General features: G+C 35.1%; 1 protein-coding gene across 1 annotated transcript; it reads right to left on the bottom strand.

Annotated features, from left to right (window-relative positions):
• Window positions 1-14366: 14366 nt before the first annotated feature.
• Window positions 14367-14834, bottom strand: LOC113293919 (phenylalanine ammonia-lyase-like). The gene has a single exon (XM_026542361.1). The coding sequence runs from the start codon at window positions 14832-14834 to the stop codon at window positions 14367-14369; it is 468 nt and encodes a 155-aa protein (XP_026398146.1).
• Window positions 14835-22613: the final 7779 nt, after the last annotated feature.

Raw genomic sequence — 22613 nt, forward strand, 5'->3', positions numbered from 1 at the left:
ATTTGGGGTTTAGAAAGCTTACAACGAGGTGGGTGAAACCTATCCAGAGATATTTAAGACCTGCACACGAAAAAGAAACACTAATTTTCAGCCTTCCGATCATGGACATACATGCCAGAGTAATAATAAGAAGTCTACGACATTACTTAAAACAGGTGAATGAATATTCTACCCATACCTTTCTCCCGAGACAGCAAGGATTCCTTCCATGACATCTGCGTGCCTAGATATAAATTTGGTAGTTGAGTGCATTACAATGGAATTATGGAAATGCATTAGTGAAAGCCTTAAAGCATTAGGGGGTCAAAATAAATCCTTGTTCGACTGATCAAGCACGATTTAGCAGACCTAAAATCACATAGATTCTCTTTTTTAAGAGACTGGGAGACTAATTCAGTAGTTTAACACATGCATTTTGACACAACATCCTTCAGTTTTAGAAGAAAGGGAACCTAAACACTGTCAGGACATTTGTTCTTGTGGAAAACGACGACGACGTCGAACTCATCCCTGATCTGAATCATAATATCGACTAGTCAATTTCCATATAGATACAATCAGTTTATATAGCCTGAATTGATGTAACTGAGAGAAGTCAAACATCCATGAAACGAATGCAAATACCAGCATACATATTAAAGATTGTAAGTGGTTCAAACAAAAATATGACATCATGTTGAAGACTCCGTGCATACATCATATTTCAGCAGCAACATATTTCACAAGACTTCTAAGCGGTGACCAGAACTAGAGCATTGACAAGGGAGTCCTAGTTCTCGTCATATTTTCATCCATCTTTCACTAATTGTAACAATAGCTAATGAGATTTATTAACATTGCAGACTTCATACTTCATCTAAATACCTATAACAACACATTCCATAAAAGAGACCAGAACTTAGAGCATTCAAGGGGATTCTTAGGTCTGACATATTATCATCCTCTTTATCACTCACGTACCTATGCAGATAGATTGCATTTTCGATATTGTAGACTTCATACTGCATTTAGCACCACCAACTAGGTATTTACTAATAGTAGATAAACGGCCAAAGAGTATGAAATATGTATCTCGAACATACCTATTCGTTGCAAGCTCCATGTTTTGAGATTGAACAGGGTGGTAATCTTTCGCTTACAAATTGAAAAGATAAAAGTGTAAGAAGGAAGAAACTCCACTAAGTATGTACTACAACGAAATGATAAGAAAAATCACCAAATGGGTTAGAAAAAGTGAAGTACTTTCAGTTTGAGCAAATTTGAGAAGTATCTCCATCTCCGAATATCTCTTTACAAACAAAATCACATGCATTTAGTCTACATACAGCAGGAACTTAAAGAATGTAATCTGGCATGCCTTGCAATTAGAATTAGATATTAAACATCCAGTCCAAATTGTGATGTGGAGTAGACGACACCTTCCATTGTGTCTTGAAGAGTAATCTGCTCTCTTTTATTGACATGGTGATCAACATAATTACTGCATAACAGGGGGGCACAATTATATTAGCAAAACGCTAAATTGCTGAAAGTGACCACAAACTAGCACCACAAAAGGTAACCGGAATGTACAAAACGGAACCTCAGGACAGAGGCTCACGCGGAGTTACAAGTAGAACTCCACATTTCAAAGGGTACCATCATCTGGAATTGTGAGTCTTTGAGATAACCATCTAATCTATGAACATCAGCATATCCTTGCTAGGATAAGAATAGGGAAACTGACGCAAAAAAGTACCAAACAACCAATTAAAAGAAAGTTGTACTTTTATTGGCACCACATCTACATCACCTTTACAAGCTGAGGGTTTTGACCCTTGGTCCATTTAATAAGTTGGATAATTACCTGAAAAGGAATACCCTGTCCAGGAACTACATTTTTCTTCTCAAGAACCACCACTGTCTTTCCAACAACATCAAGGTACGAGTCACTTGTCTGCAAGAATTCCACAAAGATATAATGTTTCAGATATGGGTAATCGAGTGAGTACATTTCTCGTGTTGTCCACAAAAATACACAAATGTTCCAGCTGCTCTAAATAATAAGTCAGTAATACTATGCAAGAGAAGAAATACCTCAAGATGTTGCTCAACAGGAAAAGGAACCATAGATGATAGATCTTTTGATCCCTTGGGAAGCACCACCTGATGCATAATGTATAATACAATCAACTGGTATATAAAACATGTAATTGTCAATCTTTCATTTCCATATCACTTAATAGATAATGGACAAAAGGAACCAATAATAATAAAATTAAGAGTCTAACACAATTATGATATTATTTTGTACCTTCATGGTAAAATTTTCAACCACGGTATTAACAAGGGGACATCCGAAAGTGAAATTAAGGTAACCCTTGCCATCAGCTGACAAGAAAAGGAAGTCCTCCCATTGTAGTACATACCCAATAACAAAAGTGGATTTCCATCCTCCAAACAATGGATAACGTGGCTCAATTTCAAGCTCGGACTGTAGGAGAAAATTTCAGTTAAGAGTAATTTATCAAAGAATCCAATGAGACAATTTCTTAGTAAGAAATTTGTGCAGTACATGTAAGTTGTTTAAAAAAAATTTGAATTACTAGTGCGCAAGTGTGATGTTGAGATGTTCCCAATCCCATCGCGATAGTAGACTGAGTGACCTCGAGGGGGAAGTCTTGCAATTAGCTGCATAAATGAAGATACACCACTAATCAATGTCCTACATTGATATTCAACTCTTGTAAAAGACTCAACCTTATTGATGTTCCTTAACATGATAAGGTGATAAAATAATAGCACTATCACGGAAAGACACCATGTGTGGTTCTGATTGACTGATCTCTTCAGGAAATGGTTCCAACGAACGTGTTCGTGCATAAACTCTTGCCCACAATATATTGCAGGCAGTGCCTAAATTAATAAAAATAGTAGTCATCAGTATTAGAAAAAATCACAACTCCTTATTAAGATAAATCAAGGTATCGAACTATAAACTCAGTCATCAACCAAAACAACAAAATTCTGAAATAAGATGAGTTGTTCAGTCAAACATGAACAAGAACTTGATCATTTGGAAAAGTTGTCAAAATCCAATCACTCGTCAGAATAATAAGATCTTAATTTTTGTAAAACATAGATTGCCAATCCCCAATTTAAGGTTTCATTTACAAACAAACAATCAAGTTAAAAGATTCAACAACAAAAAAGTATATAATAAAAAAACCTGTAGAAATTTGCAACTGAGAGAGTGTAAAACACATGAATCAAAAATGAATCCTTACAAAATGATATTGAACAAAAAAAACTGAGTAAAATAATTGAAATTAAAAATCAAAAATGAAATTTATACCTTCGGAGGAGGTACAGGAGGAGGAATAGAAATTAGGGTTTCTAGTTCTCTAATCTCTCCCTCTTCTACATGGACGTCTGTTCCTAAGCTTTTCATTTCCGCTCCAACTTTCACAGACCGCTAGACGTTGCTGGAGCATCTGGATAGTCCAGCTCCCTTAACCTTACTTCCACTTCACTGACCTCCTACTTCCCCCTAACCCCTCTCAAAATGCCATATCATCTTCTTCTTGTTATCTAACAAAAATCAACAAATAAACACAGAATTATATAACCCCCAACATACCCATTTTCCCTAAACCCTGTAAAAACACTCTACAAGTATTGAATTTCTTAAGAAATTAAAAAATTGTAAGTACAAAAAAATAGTACCCGATTTAGACTCCTTTCCTTGGCACTTGAGTAAAATAGGTCTGTACTCAAAAGCCCTCAAGTTCTGAACTGCTGTGAAAAAATATCAGGAAAGTAGAATATGAATTAGGGTTAATAACCAAAAAATGTTATCAAAACTCACTATCATGAAGAAATCAAAAATTGCAAAGATCAAAAATTGAAATCAAAAATTTCAATACCAAGCAGAGAAAGAAATCCTCAGAAAAATTAAATCGTAGAAAATAAACAGAATTTATTAAAATCCTAGATTTGAAAAATAAAGGGTTTTTTTGTTCTCACCTTGTAAGATACATCTTGTTTAACCTCTTAAACAATCTGCATAGAAAACCCACAAATTAATCAGTGAGGTGCAGATCTCCAAAAACAGATATTACAGAAAAAAATAATCAGAAAATGATAGTAAAGACAGGTGAGATAAGAAAAAATAAGGTTTATACCTGTTGATTTTCGAGAGAGAAAGTTAGGGATTTCTGATTATGATGATAAAAAACGAAGATAGGATTTTGGTAGTTGTTGATGAAGATAAAAGGATGTTGAAATAGAAGTAGTTTAGAAGATGGAGATACCTAAAGTAAAAGTTGCAGCAAGTTCATCTCTGATGAAGAACTGGGAGATGAAAAAGTTGGAAAAGAAATGGATAAGAGTAGTGAGTGTGAAGAGGAGAAAGATGAGGCGCAACTAGAAGTAGAACGAAGGTATTTTTATCCTCGATAATAACGAGGTCTCTTCTTCACGATCCAGCCATTCATCTCATCTCAATCAATGGCTCAAATCTTAAGCATCTCCAGCCGTTCATCATACATCTGAAAGAGTAACTACAGCGTCGCCTACGTGTCTCTGAATCGGAGTTCCAAAAAGGATAAAAGGGTAAATAAATTTTGTTATTCTGAGACTTCTTATTAAGCTCTCGAATGTGGTCCGGTTTTTTATTATATCAGAGACTGCTATCTATGGTCGGCGGTCCAGCTACCGTCAGTGAGGGTCTCGGATGTGGGTTGCTAAACACCCATTATCCACTAGTGATTGGTATGCAAATATAGTGAATTATCTTGTTACTGGTCGAATACCTCAACATTGGGGTAAGCAAGATCGTTCTAGGTTTTTAGCCGAGGTTAAGCATTTCTTTTGGGACGATCCTTATCTGTTTAAGTATTGTCCGGACCAGATTATTATGAGATGTGTATCTGAGAGTGACCAGTCTAGTATTATCTCCTTTTGTCATGAACATGCATGTGGGGGTCATTTTAGTGCTAAGAAGATTGCTGCTAAGATTTTGCAGTGTGGATTTTACTGGCCTTCGTTGTTTAAAGATTCCCATAGTCATTGTGTTTCTTGTGAGCGTTGACAGAAGTTAGGAACCATTTCCCGTAGAAATATGATGCCTTTGAACCCTATTTAAGTGATTGAGGTCTTTGATATGTGGGGCATTGATTTTATGGGTCCGTTTCCTATTTCGTTTGGTTATCTTTACATACTTGTCGTTGTCGACTATGTGTCTAAGTGGGTTGAGGAGGTTCCGTGTAAAATGAATGACCACAGGGTCGTGGTCCAGTTTTTGAAAGAGAATATATTTACACGTTTTGGTACGCCGCGAGATATAATTAGTGATGGAGGTTCACACTTTTGTTATAGACTGTTTGCTCTTTTAATGAAACAATACGGTATTACCCATAAAGTAGCAACCCCATATCACCCACAAACTAGTGGTCAGGTAGATGTCTCCAATAGGGAAATTAAGCGTATTTTAGAGAAAACAGTTAATCCTAATAGGAAATATTGGTCATCGAGGCTTACTGATGCCTTATGGGCTTATCGTACTGCGTTTAAGACACCCATTGGAATGTCACCTTATCGTTTAGTGTTTGGAAAGGCATGCCACCTGCCCGTTGAGTTAGAGCATAGAGCCTATTGGGCTATTAAGAACCTAACCTTTTCACTTGACAAGGCAGGAGCTCACAGAAAACTCCATCTTAATGAGTTGGACGAGATTCGTAGAGATGCATACGATAGTGCTAAAGAGTATACGAACAAAATGAAACTTGTACATGATAAGAATATTTTACGAAAGTCATTTGATCCAGGTCAAAAAGTTATTCTGTATGACACTCGTTTGCATCTATTCCCCGGGAAGTTGCGCTCTCGGTGGACCGGTCCTTTTATGGTACGTACTGTTTTTTCTCATGTCGCTGTTGAGATTGAGACACCAGATGGTTGTAGTTCTTCGAAGGTTAACAGTCAGCGATTGAAGCCCTTTTTAGAGCCTTTTCCTACAGGTGATGTTTAGGAGGTCCCTCTGGAGGACCCTGTTTACCTTGATTGACCATCGAGGCAATTTTGTATGTTGTATATTATTTTTGTAGGTTTTTGGTTACACTTCACCCAGGTACTATCTTTCCGACTTCTCTCTTTACTATTTCCTCATGTTACTTATATTTTTTTGGCACTGTTCTTTAATTAGAAACATTGAGGATAATGTTATATTTAAGTTTGGGGGTGGGGTAGAGCTTTTTGTTACATTTTAGTTGCATAATTAAACTTCAGAGCCTAGAAATTGATGCCTATTAAGGATGGCACTAACCAATCTAAGTGGATGGAAGCATTTTGGTTGTAGGAGTTGAGGAACCAATCTGACTAGATGGAAACATCTAAAGAGTCTATTCATAAAAGCACAGAGCTCAGGTGTTAGAAATAACATGATAGTTTCACCATATCTCGTTGAGTCCTTTTCACTTCTGTTTTTATTTTGTTTTGTTTTTAAACTATGTTTCTCTAAGTGATTAGGTGGGGCTCACGATTCAAATTGTTACCAATGCTAGGGTGAATTAGAGTGATTGAGATAAAAAAAAAAAAACTGAGACCAGACCATCAGACCAACTGGAATAAATTCAATAAAGTCGACCACTGGTACCCTTGTATATGCTAGTGTGTTGACCTAGAGTTAGGATTATCAATCACTGGTTCCATTGTATATGCCAGTGTGTTGATATTAGTCAGACTAGTATCTCAATCCATTAGGATAGGTTCATTTTGGCGGAGGCCTTCAAACAGATATGAGAAACACCGTTCACCTAGTAAACATCAAAACCATCTATGTTTTTCTCTATATCCTTCTTCTTGATCTATCCATGTGATTAGTTTTGACTCCGGATATTGATGTCCATAGTGCGACTATCTGAGTAGAGCTCTGTCACTTATATATGAATTTTAGTATGCTTGAGTGCAAACTCGTGTACAACAATTGGAATTTCGCATCAGGGTACTTCCTCCTGTAGTCAATAAGTATGCCAACCAAGGAGATTCTTTAGTGCCTTCCAAGGTTCTGTTTAGATAGCTAGGGTATGGAGTATAAAGGTTTTGTGGGTATACCTCTGGTAAGCCCTCCGGAGACAACACTCCGTCACTAGAGACACCTAGGGGTTTAAAGGCTTATTGCATACGCTAAATGCAATCGACGATGACTGCGACAGTGAGTTAGGATTTTATTTATATTTTATTTTTACTCGAGGCTAGCAAATAATAGGTTTGGGGGTATTTGATAGACACATTTTTGTATCCGATTTTTCTCGATTCTATATATTGTTAGGGCTTATTTTTGTACTTATTATGGTGTTTTATTTATTTGTAGGTATTTTTGGCCAATAAACATTTTTGGAAAAAATTGGCTCGAAAAGTTGTCGGAAAGCACCCGGAGGACACTTGCTATTCGGACCCCCGGTTTGGATAAGGGGAACTCCCAGGACACCCCTTAAGGAAGCTGCTAAAGGCACCCCTACTCTGGATAGGGGGCGCCCCTTTATCTTCACCAGAATTTTGGCGGGAAAAAAACTGAATTCAAATTCAGTTTTGCAGCGGAATTTTCAGGCGAGATTTTGCTGGAGTTTTGGCCGGATTCAATGGGCCCTTTGGATTGGATATATCCTGTTATGACTAAACAGGGCTGGTAGGTGTGATTGGATCGAATGAGTTGGGCTAGATAAGCCGGAAGAATAAACAGAGGAGCTGGATGTTTATCGAAGTTCTGTTGATGACTAGGAGGAGATTTAGTCGGAGTTTGACGTGGAGATGGATTGGAATTTAGTTGATGAGTCAAAACAAGATTGGTATGAGCTTTAGATTCGATAAAACAGTGATAAATCTTCGGTTTGAGCGAAACAGGGAAGTAAAGTGATTATCGGACTTTCTAGTTATATATATGCGAGTTGGGGAGATTCTGGAGAGGTTAACTATATTTGGGACTCTATCTTACCTTATTTGAGAAGTTTACAACTCACAGAACCGCGTAGAGAAGATTGGCAGGGAAAGAAATCCCGAGACTTGAGGTGGAGGAAAGATAAGAATACCCGAAGATTTCTTGAAGTTCAATCGACCTGTGGGCTATAAAAGGAGTTGGGATAGCTCATAGAAGACGGACGAAACCTTATGAGAAGTTTAGAACACCACAGAGCTCCAGAGATCGAGTTGCAGGAAAAATACAATATTCTGCTGCTGCTGCTGCTGAAGAGGAAGAACACGAAGAACATTGACGCACAAGTATCTGTCGCAGAACACTATCGCTATTCAATAGCAGAACCCATCTATCGTTTATCAACAGTAATTGCATTAGGTCTTTAGCTACTGTTTCCTCTTTGTAACAGAGATTCTGCAACACCTTCACTGTTGCGAATCGGCTGTGTCATCAATTTTTCACCTCCTTGTACACTTTTGAGCTATAAAAACATATTTTGAGAACATGGTTAATATGAGGAGCTAAACCCCATTACTGAGGCGATAGAGGAAGCTATTTTTCCAACAAAAAGTGGTATATTCTTATTTATTTATTTATCGCAATTATTTTTATGATTGTTTTGCCTTGAGTGAAAATTGTTTGAATGATTCTTGTTAAGCAATTGTTATTTCTTTTGATAGAGCATGCTTGGACCTAGGTTTCTGATGTTCTATGCTTCGGATTTACACTTGTTATTTTGAGAATCTACTTGTTGCAATAGTTTAGAATCAAATTGAACGAAAAAATTGCATGAATATAAATATTGGATTAAATCACTTTGAACTTGGAAAATTGTGGAATCTTAGCCTCAGTGTTTTTTTAATATTGATATCAACTTTGATTGAGTTTGCTATAATTGTTAGTGAGTTTTCTATTTTAATATTAGAATTTAAGTCTAATTAATATCCTTCGCAAGTCTGAGAATCGAACCACTTTTACCACTATCTACAAATCACATCAGCTACCCTTTTACTTGGAGCAACAAAAGAGAGGGTAGCTCTAAAGTTGAAGAAAGACTTGACAAGGCACTAAGCAATGAGAAATGGATTGATCTCTTCCCAAAATCGACAATCCATCATCTCATTGCTAGGGGTTCTGATCATGGTCCCATAATCCTAAAAACTAATCCTGATTGGAAGGATGGGGCTTATCCTTTCAAATATTTTGGAGGTTAGATGGAACATCCTGATTGCAAAGGAGTTATTAGGGAATCTTGGAGAAAAACCCAACAAGGTTCTGGTAGTTTCTCATTTGCATCAAACCTCAAAAATGTCAAGTTTTCTCTTAACAGATGGAACAAAACAACTTTTCGTAAAATACAACATAATATAGCAAATATAAAGAGTGATATTGATACTCTTGCTGATAACCCCAATACATGCCATACCACCATTATGAGAATGGAAAATTCTCTACATAAATGGCAAAGTATAGAGGAGATTTACTGAAAAACAAAGAGCAGAAACAATGTCATAAATCTAGGAGACAGAAACACCTCTTTCTTTCACAATGCTGCTAGAACAAGATATAGGAGAAATAGAATTGACACTCTACAAGATTCTAATGGCATCTGGTTAAATGATAAAGCTTTCATCTCAAAATGCCTCACTAATCATTTCAAAAGTATAGCAACAACTACTGCTCCTCAGATCAATATGGATATCTTAAACCTCATTCCTCAAACCATATCCACAAGAGAAAATAATCTTCTACTTGAAATTACTACAGCTGCTGAAATTAAGAAAACCCTCTTTGATATGGAAGGAAACAAAGTTGCTGGACCAAATGGATTCCCCCAAATTTCTTCCAAAGTAATTGGCAAATAATTGGTGAGGATCTCATAAATTTGGTTCAAAAGTCTTTTGAAATAGGATACATGCTCAAGGAAATGAACTCAACTTTTGTCTCTCTCATTCCTAAAGTTCAGTTCCCTTCTTCTCCAGGAGATTTCATACCAATCTCTTTATGCAACACTAGTTACAAGCTAATTTCCAAAATTCTTTCTCAGAGAATGAAACCTTTGCTAAGCAAAATAATCTCTCCCTATCAATCTGCTTTCATCCCAGGAAGACAGATTAATGACAATACCATGGTTGCTCATGAAATCATTCATAACATGAGGAATAGAAGAGATAGGCAAGAATGGATGGGTCTAAAGATAGAAATGTCCAAGGCCTTTGACAGAATTGAATGGCCTTTTCTCCTGATTATCCTTAAAAAAATGGGCTTCTCTGAAGAGTGGTGCTCTAGGATTAACCAATGCATATCCACCTCTAGCCTAGCTATTCTGCTTAATGGAGTCCCTTGTGAGTTCTTCAACCCTACTAGAGGTCTCAGGCAAGGGGAACCTCTATCCCCCTACTTATTTATATTATGCATGGAATATTTCTCTAGAATGCTCATGCAAGCTGAAAGTGAAGGAAAAATACATGGAATCAAAATTGTTAAGAAAGCCCCATCAATAAGTCACTTGCTCTTTGCTGATGATTTCATCATTTTTTGCAAGGCTTCCAAATCTGAGGCTGAAAACATTCTCAGTATAATTGATAAGTTCAGCACTTGCTCAGGGCAAATGATAAAATTAGCAAAATCTGGAGTGTTTTTTAGCAACAATTCTTCCCCACAAACTGTGTTGGACATCACTGAGATAATGCAAATCAACCACATATCTCTTAAAGATAAATATCTTGGGTCACCTTTGTTCACTAACAAATCTAAAGTGGAGGCCTTTTACCCCGTGGTTGATAGTATGAAAAATAGAATAGAAGGTTGGAATAACAAAAATATAAACCCAACTGGGAAAAAAGTTCTAATTAAGCATGTAACTTCCACAATGGAAAATTACCAAATGAGTACTTTCAAGATACCAAAAAAAAATATTGAGGATATGAACAATATCCAAAGAGATTTTTTCTGGGGTAAGGAGAAAGGAAAACGAAAAGGCATTTATCTTAAAGCTTGGAAAGGCTTTTGTAAACCTTTGGAGGAAGGAGAACTAGGATTTGTTAATCTGGAAAAATTTAATAGTGTTATCATCTTCAAAATAGGTTGGAGAATGATGGAACAACCAAATACTTTGGGTGCTCAGGTCATGGAGGATAAATACTTCAATTCTAAGGATATAATTCACATGTCTGCTCTACCAAAGCCAGCTGATTCTTGGGTTTGGAAGGGTATGCTATCAGGCATTGCAAATATTCAAAAGTATGGGAAATAGAAAATAGGAAATTGAGAAAAGGTTAACATTTGGACAGATGATTGGGTTCATGGACTAGTTGAGAAACTAGTCACGCCTAACAACTGCCCTACCAATATTGATATTGTTGCTGATCTTATAATTAACAATAACCAATGGAACAGCTCTCTCTTAGAGAATATGTTTACTCTTAACATTGTTACCAAGATAAAAGAGACTACCATTCACTTTGGCAATGAAGACAGGGTCTTCTAGCCTCTAACAAAGGATGGCAAGTTCAGTGTAAAATCCCTCTACAATGAACTGACCTATAAAGGTAAACATCAGCATAATATGAAAAACTGGATGGCAATATGGAATCTGTAAGTCTCCCCTTCAATAAAACTCTTCTTATGGAAGGCAGCACAGTCAATACTACCAATAGGAGAAAGGGTAGGAAAACATTTAAGATATATAGATACTACTTGCAAAATATGCAATTGCTCTAGGGAGTCGATCTCGCACTTATTCATCCACTTCCCTTTAATCCAACAAGTTTGGAAGGATTTAATTTTCGACCCATTTGATGTGATAGGCAATAATTGGATTTCCATGAATGGCTTGCTTCCATTCTTATGATTAGAAACAATGAGCTTCAAACTTTAGGCTGGCCTGAATTGTGTGAAATTGTGTTATGGCATGTATAGAAAGCCAGGTGTAATCTAACTTTTGAAAACAAAAAACCTAGGGCTGACCTTATAGCCAGGGAAATCATACTGTATATTAATACTACTAGTGCAGCAAAAAAGAAGGAGAAAAATAATCCTATGCATGTGGAGTACACCAGAGAAGAAGCAGAAAATCAGAGTATTGAATTCAGAATAATTTGGAAAGTCCCAATGCTTTTTACTCTGAAAATTAACATAGCACTCATCTGCAACCCTATGAATAACATATATGGAATGGGAATGCTACTCTTTGATCACACAAGAAACTGCAGAGGAGCTAAAGAAGCACGCCTCCAGCAAAGCTCTCAAGAAACAATAAGAAGAAAGCAACTACAGATGCTTACAACTGGGCAGCGGAATTAGGAAGCATGATGGAATTTGAATCAAACTCTGGCCAACTATTAAAGCTAATCAGGAGTCTGCATGCTGAGAAGATTGGAGACAGATTCACTCTAAACAATGGTGGAAAGGAAGTTTTTGAAGTAGGTACATGGAGCACAATCAGCGACAGGGAAAATCAACTACCAGTTAACCTAGCTATGCTAAGCACAAACTGTGATACAAATAGAAGTTGGGACCAAAACTCTATCAATGGATTATTTATTTTGGTTTCAGACAACTTTATTACCAGTCCTGTAGGAAATCAAAACAATGGTAATGTAACTTTAAATCCAGATATGGATAACAATATTTTGGATATGGAGAGAACTGGCAGTCTGCTAGTAAGCACCAGTTCTCACAACTTGTAAGGTGCTTAGGAGCTTCATCTCCTTTTTTCTATAAAAAAAAAAAAACTAGTCTCCACTTTGTTGTATTTTTAATGACTGCAAAAATCTTGTTTCTGTTGTTTTTGAAGACAATTCTTACTGACAATACCGGAGAAAACAAAATAATATCAAGAAATGCATCTATATGTTTAATTCCTTTAGTAATGTTAGTAATATGTGCTTTAAGTTTAAGAACAGAACTTTTCTATTTTCACTAGATAAGATAGCTAAAGAAGCAAGATCTTTATGTGTCTCATGTTTTCCAATTGAATCTTTAGTTTGTGAGGCGAGAGTACTATTTTTTGATAAACTTAGTAGGAAATCGTTTCCTATCTTAAACTCTGTAATCTTAGATTCTTCTTAATATATCGGTGTTAATTATCAAAAGAAGAAAAAAAAAACACAACTATGGTCTTAAAATTTGTTGCATTACCCAAAATTCCTTAATACGATCAGAAATCTACATAATAGATTTAAAAAAGAACAAGAAAAAAACATCAACATCATGTTTGTCTGTATATCACTCGCAATTTGGATATGAGTTAACTCATGACTCGGATTGAATTAGATTCAAACCGTTAGTTCTTATTCTGATTCAGACCCTTTATAGTAAAGGAACAAAAAACATCTGACAAATTGGACCAAGTCATTGATTCGCATATTTTTGAGACAATTAAGAAAGATCTGATTCAAAAATCAAACACATTGAGTCAGACCCAAAAGAGCTAAATGAATCAAATTAGATCCATACAAGTCGGATCTGGAAAAAAATTTGATGCTAGTGCATTAAATATCTATCATGTGATTTATAATCTACCTTAAAACTCCAAAAGTACAACATGGACCGGTTGAAAACGGCCATGTGGCCCAAAATTGCCTCATGATCCAAAACATGTATTACGACTCACAATCTGCACCTTAATCCAAAATTTGTACAGATAGGTCATGATCAAAGGTCAACTCTCTCGAGATGGTCATGGTCATGCTGTTGTTTGACAAACTTCTAAACTTATTTTTCACACATTTAGTTTACGTCTGGTCATCATCGACCAGTTTGGTAAACTAAACTCTAGTCAAATTTGTCTTTGGTTCCCACCATGCCCCAATTTAGACACCTGATTTAATGATTTTTCCTTCCTAAAACACGTCAAACTAAGAAATGAAATAAATACCAACAAACCTAGTCTTGACTATGATGTCAAAATTTATCTCCATCCTAATTTACTGATAAAAACCGAAAAGAAACCGCTAAAAAATTGTATGTGATAACACAAATTCAAATTGTTTATTCAAAGAAAACTTTTAAGAAAACCATTGGTCTTCATTTTTATGAAACACCAAGACTCGTTATAATAACAATGTAAAAAAAATAAGTTAACCAAGACAGTCAATAAGATTTAACAAATCTAATTCCGGTTATTTACCCTCTATAAATTCCAGAATCCACGACCACTTGTTGCAGAAGGAGGCTTAGCCTTATCAAACCAACCCCAGTACTCGTGATTATTATGTGCCGGTGAAGATATGCATCTGGTCTAAGAGTAAATGTACTTGAATATCCACCCCAGAATGCTAAACATTTCTTCAAAATATCACCAAGTTTACCTTCATTCACATCTTCATAAACCTTTTCAATATCTTCTCCGGGACTTTTTTTTTCTTATGACCACTTAGAAATGCAGTCCCAACTTGGCCCTGACGAACTGCTATATCAGATATGTTATGCACATCTTGATTTTGTTAGCAATTGGGAAGTCGTCGTTATCGAATTTCTCTCTTTCCTTTGTCACTTCATCACCTACGGTTGCTTTCAGTTCATCTTGAAAGATTGGGATCCTCTTGAAAACCAAGTACTTATATTCCTCGCTAATCTCTTCTTCGTCGTCTTTGGATGGACAACATTTAAGCGCTTTCTCCATTAATACTTCGCGCAATTGAACTAAAAGCGCGTAAGATGTGTCGGTAGGATCATCAATATACGAGAACACAGGCTGGTGTTCAATGACTTGCAAGAGTTCCTTCTCGCAGAAACGAGACGCGAGCAATGGCCCATCTGTACCGTCGTTGTAAAGTGTTTTCTTTACTACTTGTTGCAGAACATGCTTAACAACTTCGCTCATGTTTTCCTCCAAATGTCGAAGATCGATCGCTTGGCATAGCGCCACCATGTACATCGTATACAACTACATCAAAGATGGGTACCATGGAATATTATATATATCTTAATTCAAACATGAAACTAATATTTGAAAAAACTCCAATTGGATTATCTGTCATTCGAAATTATATTTTTGAAATATTGAAAGCGTAATGATATGTGCAATGTATTATAATCACGATCTCTTCTATGAACAATTGATTTTTTCATCTGATAAATCGGCATCGATATCATAATTACGATCTTTTCTACTAACCATTGATTTTCACATTTGATAAATCGACATCGGTGATATTTTTTGAAAATTAACAATCATACGAAACGCCTTTATTATTATGGGAAGCATCTATTTAGCACGCCTAAGCAATTCGAGATAAAAATAATCGAAGATGAAATAAAAATATCACTTACAAACCTCTAATGAACTCTCTTTCATGATTTCTAAATGATTATAAGAAAATCAAACACATGATTTCTAGAACGTGTTTATTAGGAATATATTTTGTATTCGAATTAAAAAATCCTAAATAAAATACTTATTGAAACTAAATGGGAAAACAAAATTATATAAGTACCCTAGTTTTAGAAAGCTGACCCTATATCTTTATAAAAATATATAGGCGATTTGTTACTATATAGCAAACACGTCAAGATTTAATAACAACCAATATTCTTGGCAACATCACTTTGTGTATGTTTAGACTTTTTAATATACGCTTACCAGTTTTGTATAGAAGGCATAAGTAGACAGACCTTAACAATAGTTAAGGGTCTATTTTACCGTCTATAAATCTTTAAGGTTTACTCCTCTTTTCATAAATAAAAGGGTTTTAAGTTTCGAAGTCGGCAACGAAAATTCTCTAAAGAAATTAATATTTTTTATGAAATTTAAGGTAATAATCTTATTATTTGTAATTAGAGTTAAGATTTTTATTCTTAATCTTCTTTTCTCTCTAAAATATGTTATATGAGTTATTCTATTACTAAATCATCTTTCTTTTTTATAAATAAAAGTTATAGAAATAGATTAACATGCGTAACGTGATTACAAACCCCAAATGTTTTTGCTAAATTTTTTAACTTATAATCAACTTTCTTCACTGATTTAAATGGGGGAGAAATGTTTCATGGAATCAAAACTCTTTTCCATCCTCCATTTTCGGAAGATCCTTTTAAATTTCATTAAAGAATTACCATCAAATACAAGAATGTAGAAATGCTAACATCTGGTGCTAATCTTCATGTGATCCCCTCCACTAAATTTGATTTGTGTGTATGTGTGCTAACTTGTATGTGCTCCGCTCCACTAGATTACCACCACCTCGTCTTGATTTCTCTTCTTAAATGATTTCTTGAAGGATCTCGACATCTGGATGACTATCTGTTTCGAGCAGAATGCACAGTTGGAATTATCCACACCTGCTCCTTATCCTCCTCCATCTTCACCATCTGGTTTTGGTTTGTAACACCAGCCAAATTGTCTAATCAACAAGTACAAATTTGCGATTAAACTTGCGACAAATGTTCCCAGGCCGGAGTACGATCCCCAATTATTTTTCAACAAACAAGTAGCCCCGGTACCACTACTTTCTCCATCCTTAGGGGGTGAAATCGTAGGTGCTTTAGGTGGTCTTTTTCCTTTCGCTCCTAAGGCTGGTGGTGATCTTTTGTTGGCTGGGGATTTCAAAGTTGATTTCTCTTGAGACATTGGTTTGGTATGATCACTCGCAATTTGGATATGAGTTAACTCATGACTCGGACTGAATTAGATTCAAATCATTAGTTTTTATTCTGATTCAGATTCTTTATAGTCAAAGAACAAAAAACCTCTGACAAATTGGACCAAGTCATTGACTCGCATATTTTTAAAATAATTAAGTAAGATCTGATTCAGAAATCAAACACACTGAGTCAGACCCATAAGAGCTAAATTATTCAAACTAGATCCAGACAAGTCGGATCTAGAAAGAAAAAAAATGATGCTACTACATTAAAAATCTATCATGTGATTTATAATATACCTTAAAACTCCAAAAGTACAACATGGACCAGCAGAAAATGACCATGCGGCCCAAAATTGCCTCGTGAACAAAACAACTGCCTCATGATCCAAAACCTGCATTACAACTCACAATATGCACCTTGATCCAAAATTTGTATGGATAGGTTGTGATCAGTGTGGTTAACTGTCTTAAGATGGTTATGGTCGTGCAGTTGTTTGACAAACTCCTAAACTTATTTTTCACACATTTAGTTTACATCTGGTCATCATCGACTAGTTTGGTAAACTAAAATCTAGTCAACTTTGACTTTGGTTCCTACTATGCCCCAATTTGAACGCCCAATTTGATGAGTTTTCCCTCCTAAAACACGTCAAACTAAGAAATGAAACAAATACCAACAAACCTAGTCTTGACAATGATGTCAAAATTTATCTCCATCCTAATTTACTGATAAAAACCAAAATGAAACCGCTGAAAAATTGTATGTATAACACAAATTCAAATTGTGAAAACCATGGTTTTCATTTTTATGAAAAACCAAGGCTCATTACGGTAACAATGTAAAAAAGAAGTTAACCAAGACAGTCAATAATACTTAACAAATCAAATTCCAGAATCCACGACCACTTGTTGCAGAAGGAGACTTCGCATTTATCAAACCAACCCCAGTACTCGGGATTGTTATGTGTCGAAGACGACGCATCTGGTCTTAGAGTCAATGGACCAGAAGATCCATCCCTGAATGATAAACATTTCTTCAAAATATCACCAAGTTTACCTTCATTAACTGCTTCATAAACCTTTTCAATATCTTCTCCAAGACTTTTTTTCGTAGCAATGCAGTCCCAACAATTAGCCCCTAACGAACTGGTATATCGGATAAGTTCTGCATTTCTTGATTCTGTTGGCAATTGGGAAGTCGTCGTTATCGAATTTCTCTCTTGCCTTTGTCACTTAATCACCTAAGGTTACTTTCAGTTCATATTGAAAGATTGGAATCCTCTTGAATATCAAGTACTTATCTTCTTAATTCGTTAATCTCTTATTCGCCGTCTTTGGACGGACAAACATTAAACGCTTTCTCCACTAATACTTCGCCTAATTAAAGTAAAAGCGCGTAAGATGTGTTGGTAGGATTAACAAGATACGAGAACACAAGCTGGTGTTCAATGAATGGCAAGAGTTCCTTCTCGCAGAAACGAGACGCGATCAATGACCCATCCTTCTCGTCGTTGTAAAGTGTTTTCTTTACTATTTGTTGCACAACATGCTTAACAACTTCTCTCATGTTACCTCTAAATGTCGAAGATCGATCGCTTGGCATAGAGCTACCATGTACATCGTATTCTACTACATCAAAGACGAGTATAATAAAATATTATATATATCTTGATTTGATAGACACATTTTTGTGTCTAAATTGTCCTCAATGTTTGTGTTGTTGGAACTCGATTTTTATACTGATATTTTGTTTTTATGTTTATAGGTATTTTGGAAAATTCGGCTCGAAAAGTTGCTCGGGGCAACCCAGAGGACATTTGCTAAACGGACCACCTCTTCGGATAAGGGGCACCCAGTTGCTATTCACACACCAGGGCACCCGCTTCATATTCACACCTAGCTATTGGATAAGGGGCAACGTTTCCACCTTAGTTTGAAATGTGTTTTGGCGGGAATATGCAGACGACTGCGTAACTTTCAGGAGTTTGACGAGTTCTATTGAGATTCAATTACAAATTTTGGTTGCGTTGGACTTCATTGGGCTTAACAAGGCTGATATAAGTGTTGTACCGGTGGAAATTGGGCCGGATAGTCTTTTCTCGACGAAACAGAGGCTGTATTATTCTTGGATTCTATTTTTGAGTATATATAGAAGATACATATTGATTGGAGGAGATATTATCTGGGATGTTATTCTTCGTTTACTGGGGGAGATTTGACGGGTAAAGAGATAAAGTTGAAGAATAAGGGGAGAATTCCGGCGCAGACGATGAAATAGATCTCGAGAGTTTCTCGAGATTCTGTGGAGATATCTTTGGTCGTTGGTGTGAGTTTCTCAGAGTTCTGACTCTTTCTAAACAATTCATGCACGTGTTTGGAGTGTGTAAACGTGAGTTAGCAGCAAGAGAAGCAAAAACATGGAAAGAAAATGAAATTATTCCCCGAGAAAACCCGACGAGTAATGACGGAATATTTCGAAGTTATTGTGAAGATTTATTCACATGTTGGGTATAAAAAGGCTTCACGGGATCCATAGGGGGGCATGAAGAGTGAGGGGTGGAAACAGAGCGTAGAACAGGAAGTTGCAGAGCTTGTCTTTACTGCTGCCATTGAAGGAGAGAACGAAGAACATAAGACGCCAAAGAACAGTCGTTCATCAACAGTGACAACAACACATACTGAAGCGTTGTATTTGCTACAGTGACAGTGACATTTTCCATTTATCGTTCTTCGTAACAGTTTATTTTGCAACACCCTTATACCATTGCAAATCTCTGTTTTCTACTATTTTTCCAATAAAAATAACATTTGAGCTATGAGTTATCTTTTTGAGTGTGTTCTCATCATGAGAAGCTAGACCCCATCGCTGGGACGACGGACGAAGCTGAATTTCATCATGTGGTAAATTTAATTAATTCCTTATTTACTTTTTGCACCGAATATAAATGATTTATGATTTCTATTAATCAATTGTTATCTTGTTTGATAGTGTATGCTTAGTCTTAGGTGCTTTTGATACACTATGCTTGTAATTTACAATTGATGTTTTACGAAATCTATTTTGGCAAAGAATAGAATTAATATTTCTTGTGTTTGGGGCTATAATTGCCTAGGATTAATTTCTGAACCACTTGAATATGAAAAACAGTGAAATCCGAGTCTCAGTGAATTCTTCATCCTGTAACATATTTTGTATATAATTTATTATTTTTATATTTAAGCTTAGAATCAATCTCAACAAAGACCGAGTGAACGACAACTCTATTTACCACTATCTAAAATCCGATCATGATTCAAACATGAAACTAAGATTTGAAAATTTTCAATTGGATTGTTTGTCATTCGAAAATATATTTTTAAAATATCGAGAGTGTAATAATATGTGTAATGTATCATCATCACGATCTCTTCTACGAACAATTGATTTTTCTTATCTGATAAGTCAGCATCGATGTCATAATTACGATCTTTTCTACTAACCAATGATTTTCACATTTGATAAATTGGCATCGATGATACTTTTTGAAAATTAACAATCATACGAAATGCTTTTATTATTATGGGAAGCATCTATTTAGCATACATAGGAAATTCGAGATAAAATCAATTGAAGATGAAATAAAAATATCACTTACAAATCTTTAATGAACTCTTTTTCATGATTTCTAAATGATTTTAAGAAAATCAAACACATGATTTCTGGAACATATGTTTATTAGGAATATATTTTGTGTTCGAATTAAAAAGTCCTAAATCAAATACTTATTAAACTAAATGGGAAAACAGAATTATATAAGTACCCTGGTTTCTGAAAGCTGGCCTATTATCTTTATAAAAATATATGAACGATTTTTTACCATATAGCAAAAACGTCAAGATTTAATAACAACCAATATTCTTGGCAACATCACTTTGTGTATGTTTAAACTTCTTAATGCTTACCAGTTTTTTTTAGAAAGCATAAGTAGACAGGCCTTAACAACAGTCAAGGGTCTATATTACCGTCTACAAATCTTTAAGGTTTACTTTTTTTTCTTTCATAATTGTAAAAGGGTTTTAAGTTTCGAAGTCGGCAAAGAAAATTCTCTGAAGCAAAATTAAGATTTTTTTACGAAGTTTAAGGTAATAATATTTTTTTTTTCAGTTTGAGTTAGGATTTTCATTCTTAATCTTCTTTTTTCTAAAATATGTTATATGAGTTATTCTATTACCAAGTCATCTATCCTTTTTTATAAATAAAAGTTATAGAAATAGATTAACATGCGTACCGTGATTGTAAACCTTAAATTTTTTTGCTTAACTTTCATCGCTGATTTAAATGGGGGAGAAATTTTTCATGGAATCAAAACTCTTTTCCATCCTCCATTTTTGGAAGATCCTTTCAAATTTCCTTAAAGAATTACCATAAAATACAAGAGTGAAGAAATGCTAACAGCTTTAGTAAAAGTGATTGGATAATAGAATTGAATTTTGAAATAAGCGTAAACTTACCCGACCAAAAGAAAATGAAACATGTATATTGAAAATTTAAATGAAATATTCGAAATTATCTCTCCATTGCAAAATAATAGGTTGTTTTCATGTATAATTTATACATCAAACCAACCTTCTTTTTTTTAAATGGAAGTAGTATGAATTAAAGATATTTTTTATATCTCATGAGAGTTCTTCGAATAGAGTAATTAAGAACATCTGAGATTCACAAATTGTTACTACTACTACTACAACTAGTTTTCAGCAACATCATCACCAACAATCTATGAACGAAGATGACGGTAATTGGTAGGTTTTAATGGTGTCATTGGAGATTTTAGCGAATCTTTGAAGGTGTTAAAACTTGCTCTTGTGTTTCCGTTCTTAGTGGCCGTGCGATTAACGATAATGAAGGTAAATATTCGCACTCTAGAATCAATTTTTTTATTTCTGAGAATATTCAATCTTTTTATGATATATTTGTGAAAGCATATGTTCTTACTATTAACGGAAGTTCACATGAAGAACATGTTTCTGCATATTATGCCCAATTATCGGAAACTGGTCGTGGATACAATAGAGTTAATCTTGCTAGTTTTCTAGTTATAAACTCTCCTCTAAACCAAGTAATAACCAATGAAAATATGTATGCCAAAGGTCAGTTGTGGTCTGTTGCAATGGGTTCTTTAGTAAGTGTAAATATCCTTATTCAAGATCTTTGGTGTGCTAAACTACCAGGAGATGATGTTATTGACAATATATGGTGAGAAAATGATAAGAAAATTAGATGGAAAATGGTTGTAACCCCTACAAAAATTAGCTAAAATTTCTTGTTGACCAGTAATTTGGTAAATGTTGTTATTGAAGAATACTTTTGTAGGATTTTTCTAATGAATTTGATTAATTTGATGAACGTTTATAAGATTAGTATCATGTTTGGTAATGTTCTCGTTGTTGTGAATGTTATATATGTAGATCATATGTGTTTTGAAAGCATGATTTTATGTAATTTTTATCGTGATATTTACGCTTTAACATAATATCACAATCCTGATATGCGCTTTCCAGTTTTACATCATCTGTAAAGCATCTTGATACTTTGGTGTTCGCTGGTTAGTGGTTCCCGAAATGGTTTATAAGTCTGCAAAGACGAGGATACTCAACTACACCATAATCTTTTATATATCTACCTATAAGTCCTATACCAAGTGTGATCATCTATGTAAAAAGTCGAGACAATATGACAACTATGATATTCACTTTGTGTGATCGTCTATGGATATGAAATCGAGAAATTGCAACAACAAAGTATTCACTAAATAATATGTACGGTACTAAACCAAAACATTATAAGATCAATATCAAGTTAACAGGATTAATACACAATATAATATTTACTTAATTATAATAAAACTATTATTATGCAAAAGTAAAGTAATACAAACACAAGAATTTTGTTAACGAGGAAACCGCAAATGCGGAAAGACCATGAGACTTTGTCCAGTTTTGAATACTCTCAGAATTAAGTCGTTATACAAAATCTAATGCCAACTTCATATAGTTGAGACCAAGCTGACTACCTACATAGTTTCCTCAGT

This window comes from Papaver somniferum, chromosome 7 (assembly GCF_003573695.1).
Source record: "Papaver somniferum cultivar HN1 chromosome 7, ASM357369v1, whole genome shotgun sequence".
In the NCBI taxonomy this organism is placed as follows: domain Eukaryota; kingdom Viridiplantae; phylum Streptophyta; class Magnoliopsida; order Ranunculales; family Papaveraceae; genus Papaver; species Papaver somniferum.

Bases quoted from the DNA above. Each gene is read 5' to 3' on its own strand.
- LOC113293919 (XM_026542361.1), bottom strand. From the start codon at position 14,834: ATGTACATGGTGGCGCTATGCCAAGCGATCGATCTTCGACATTTGGAG.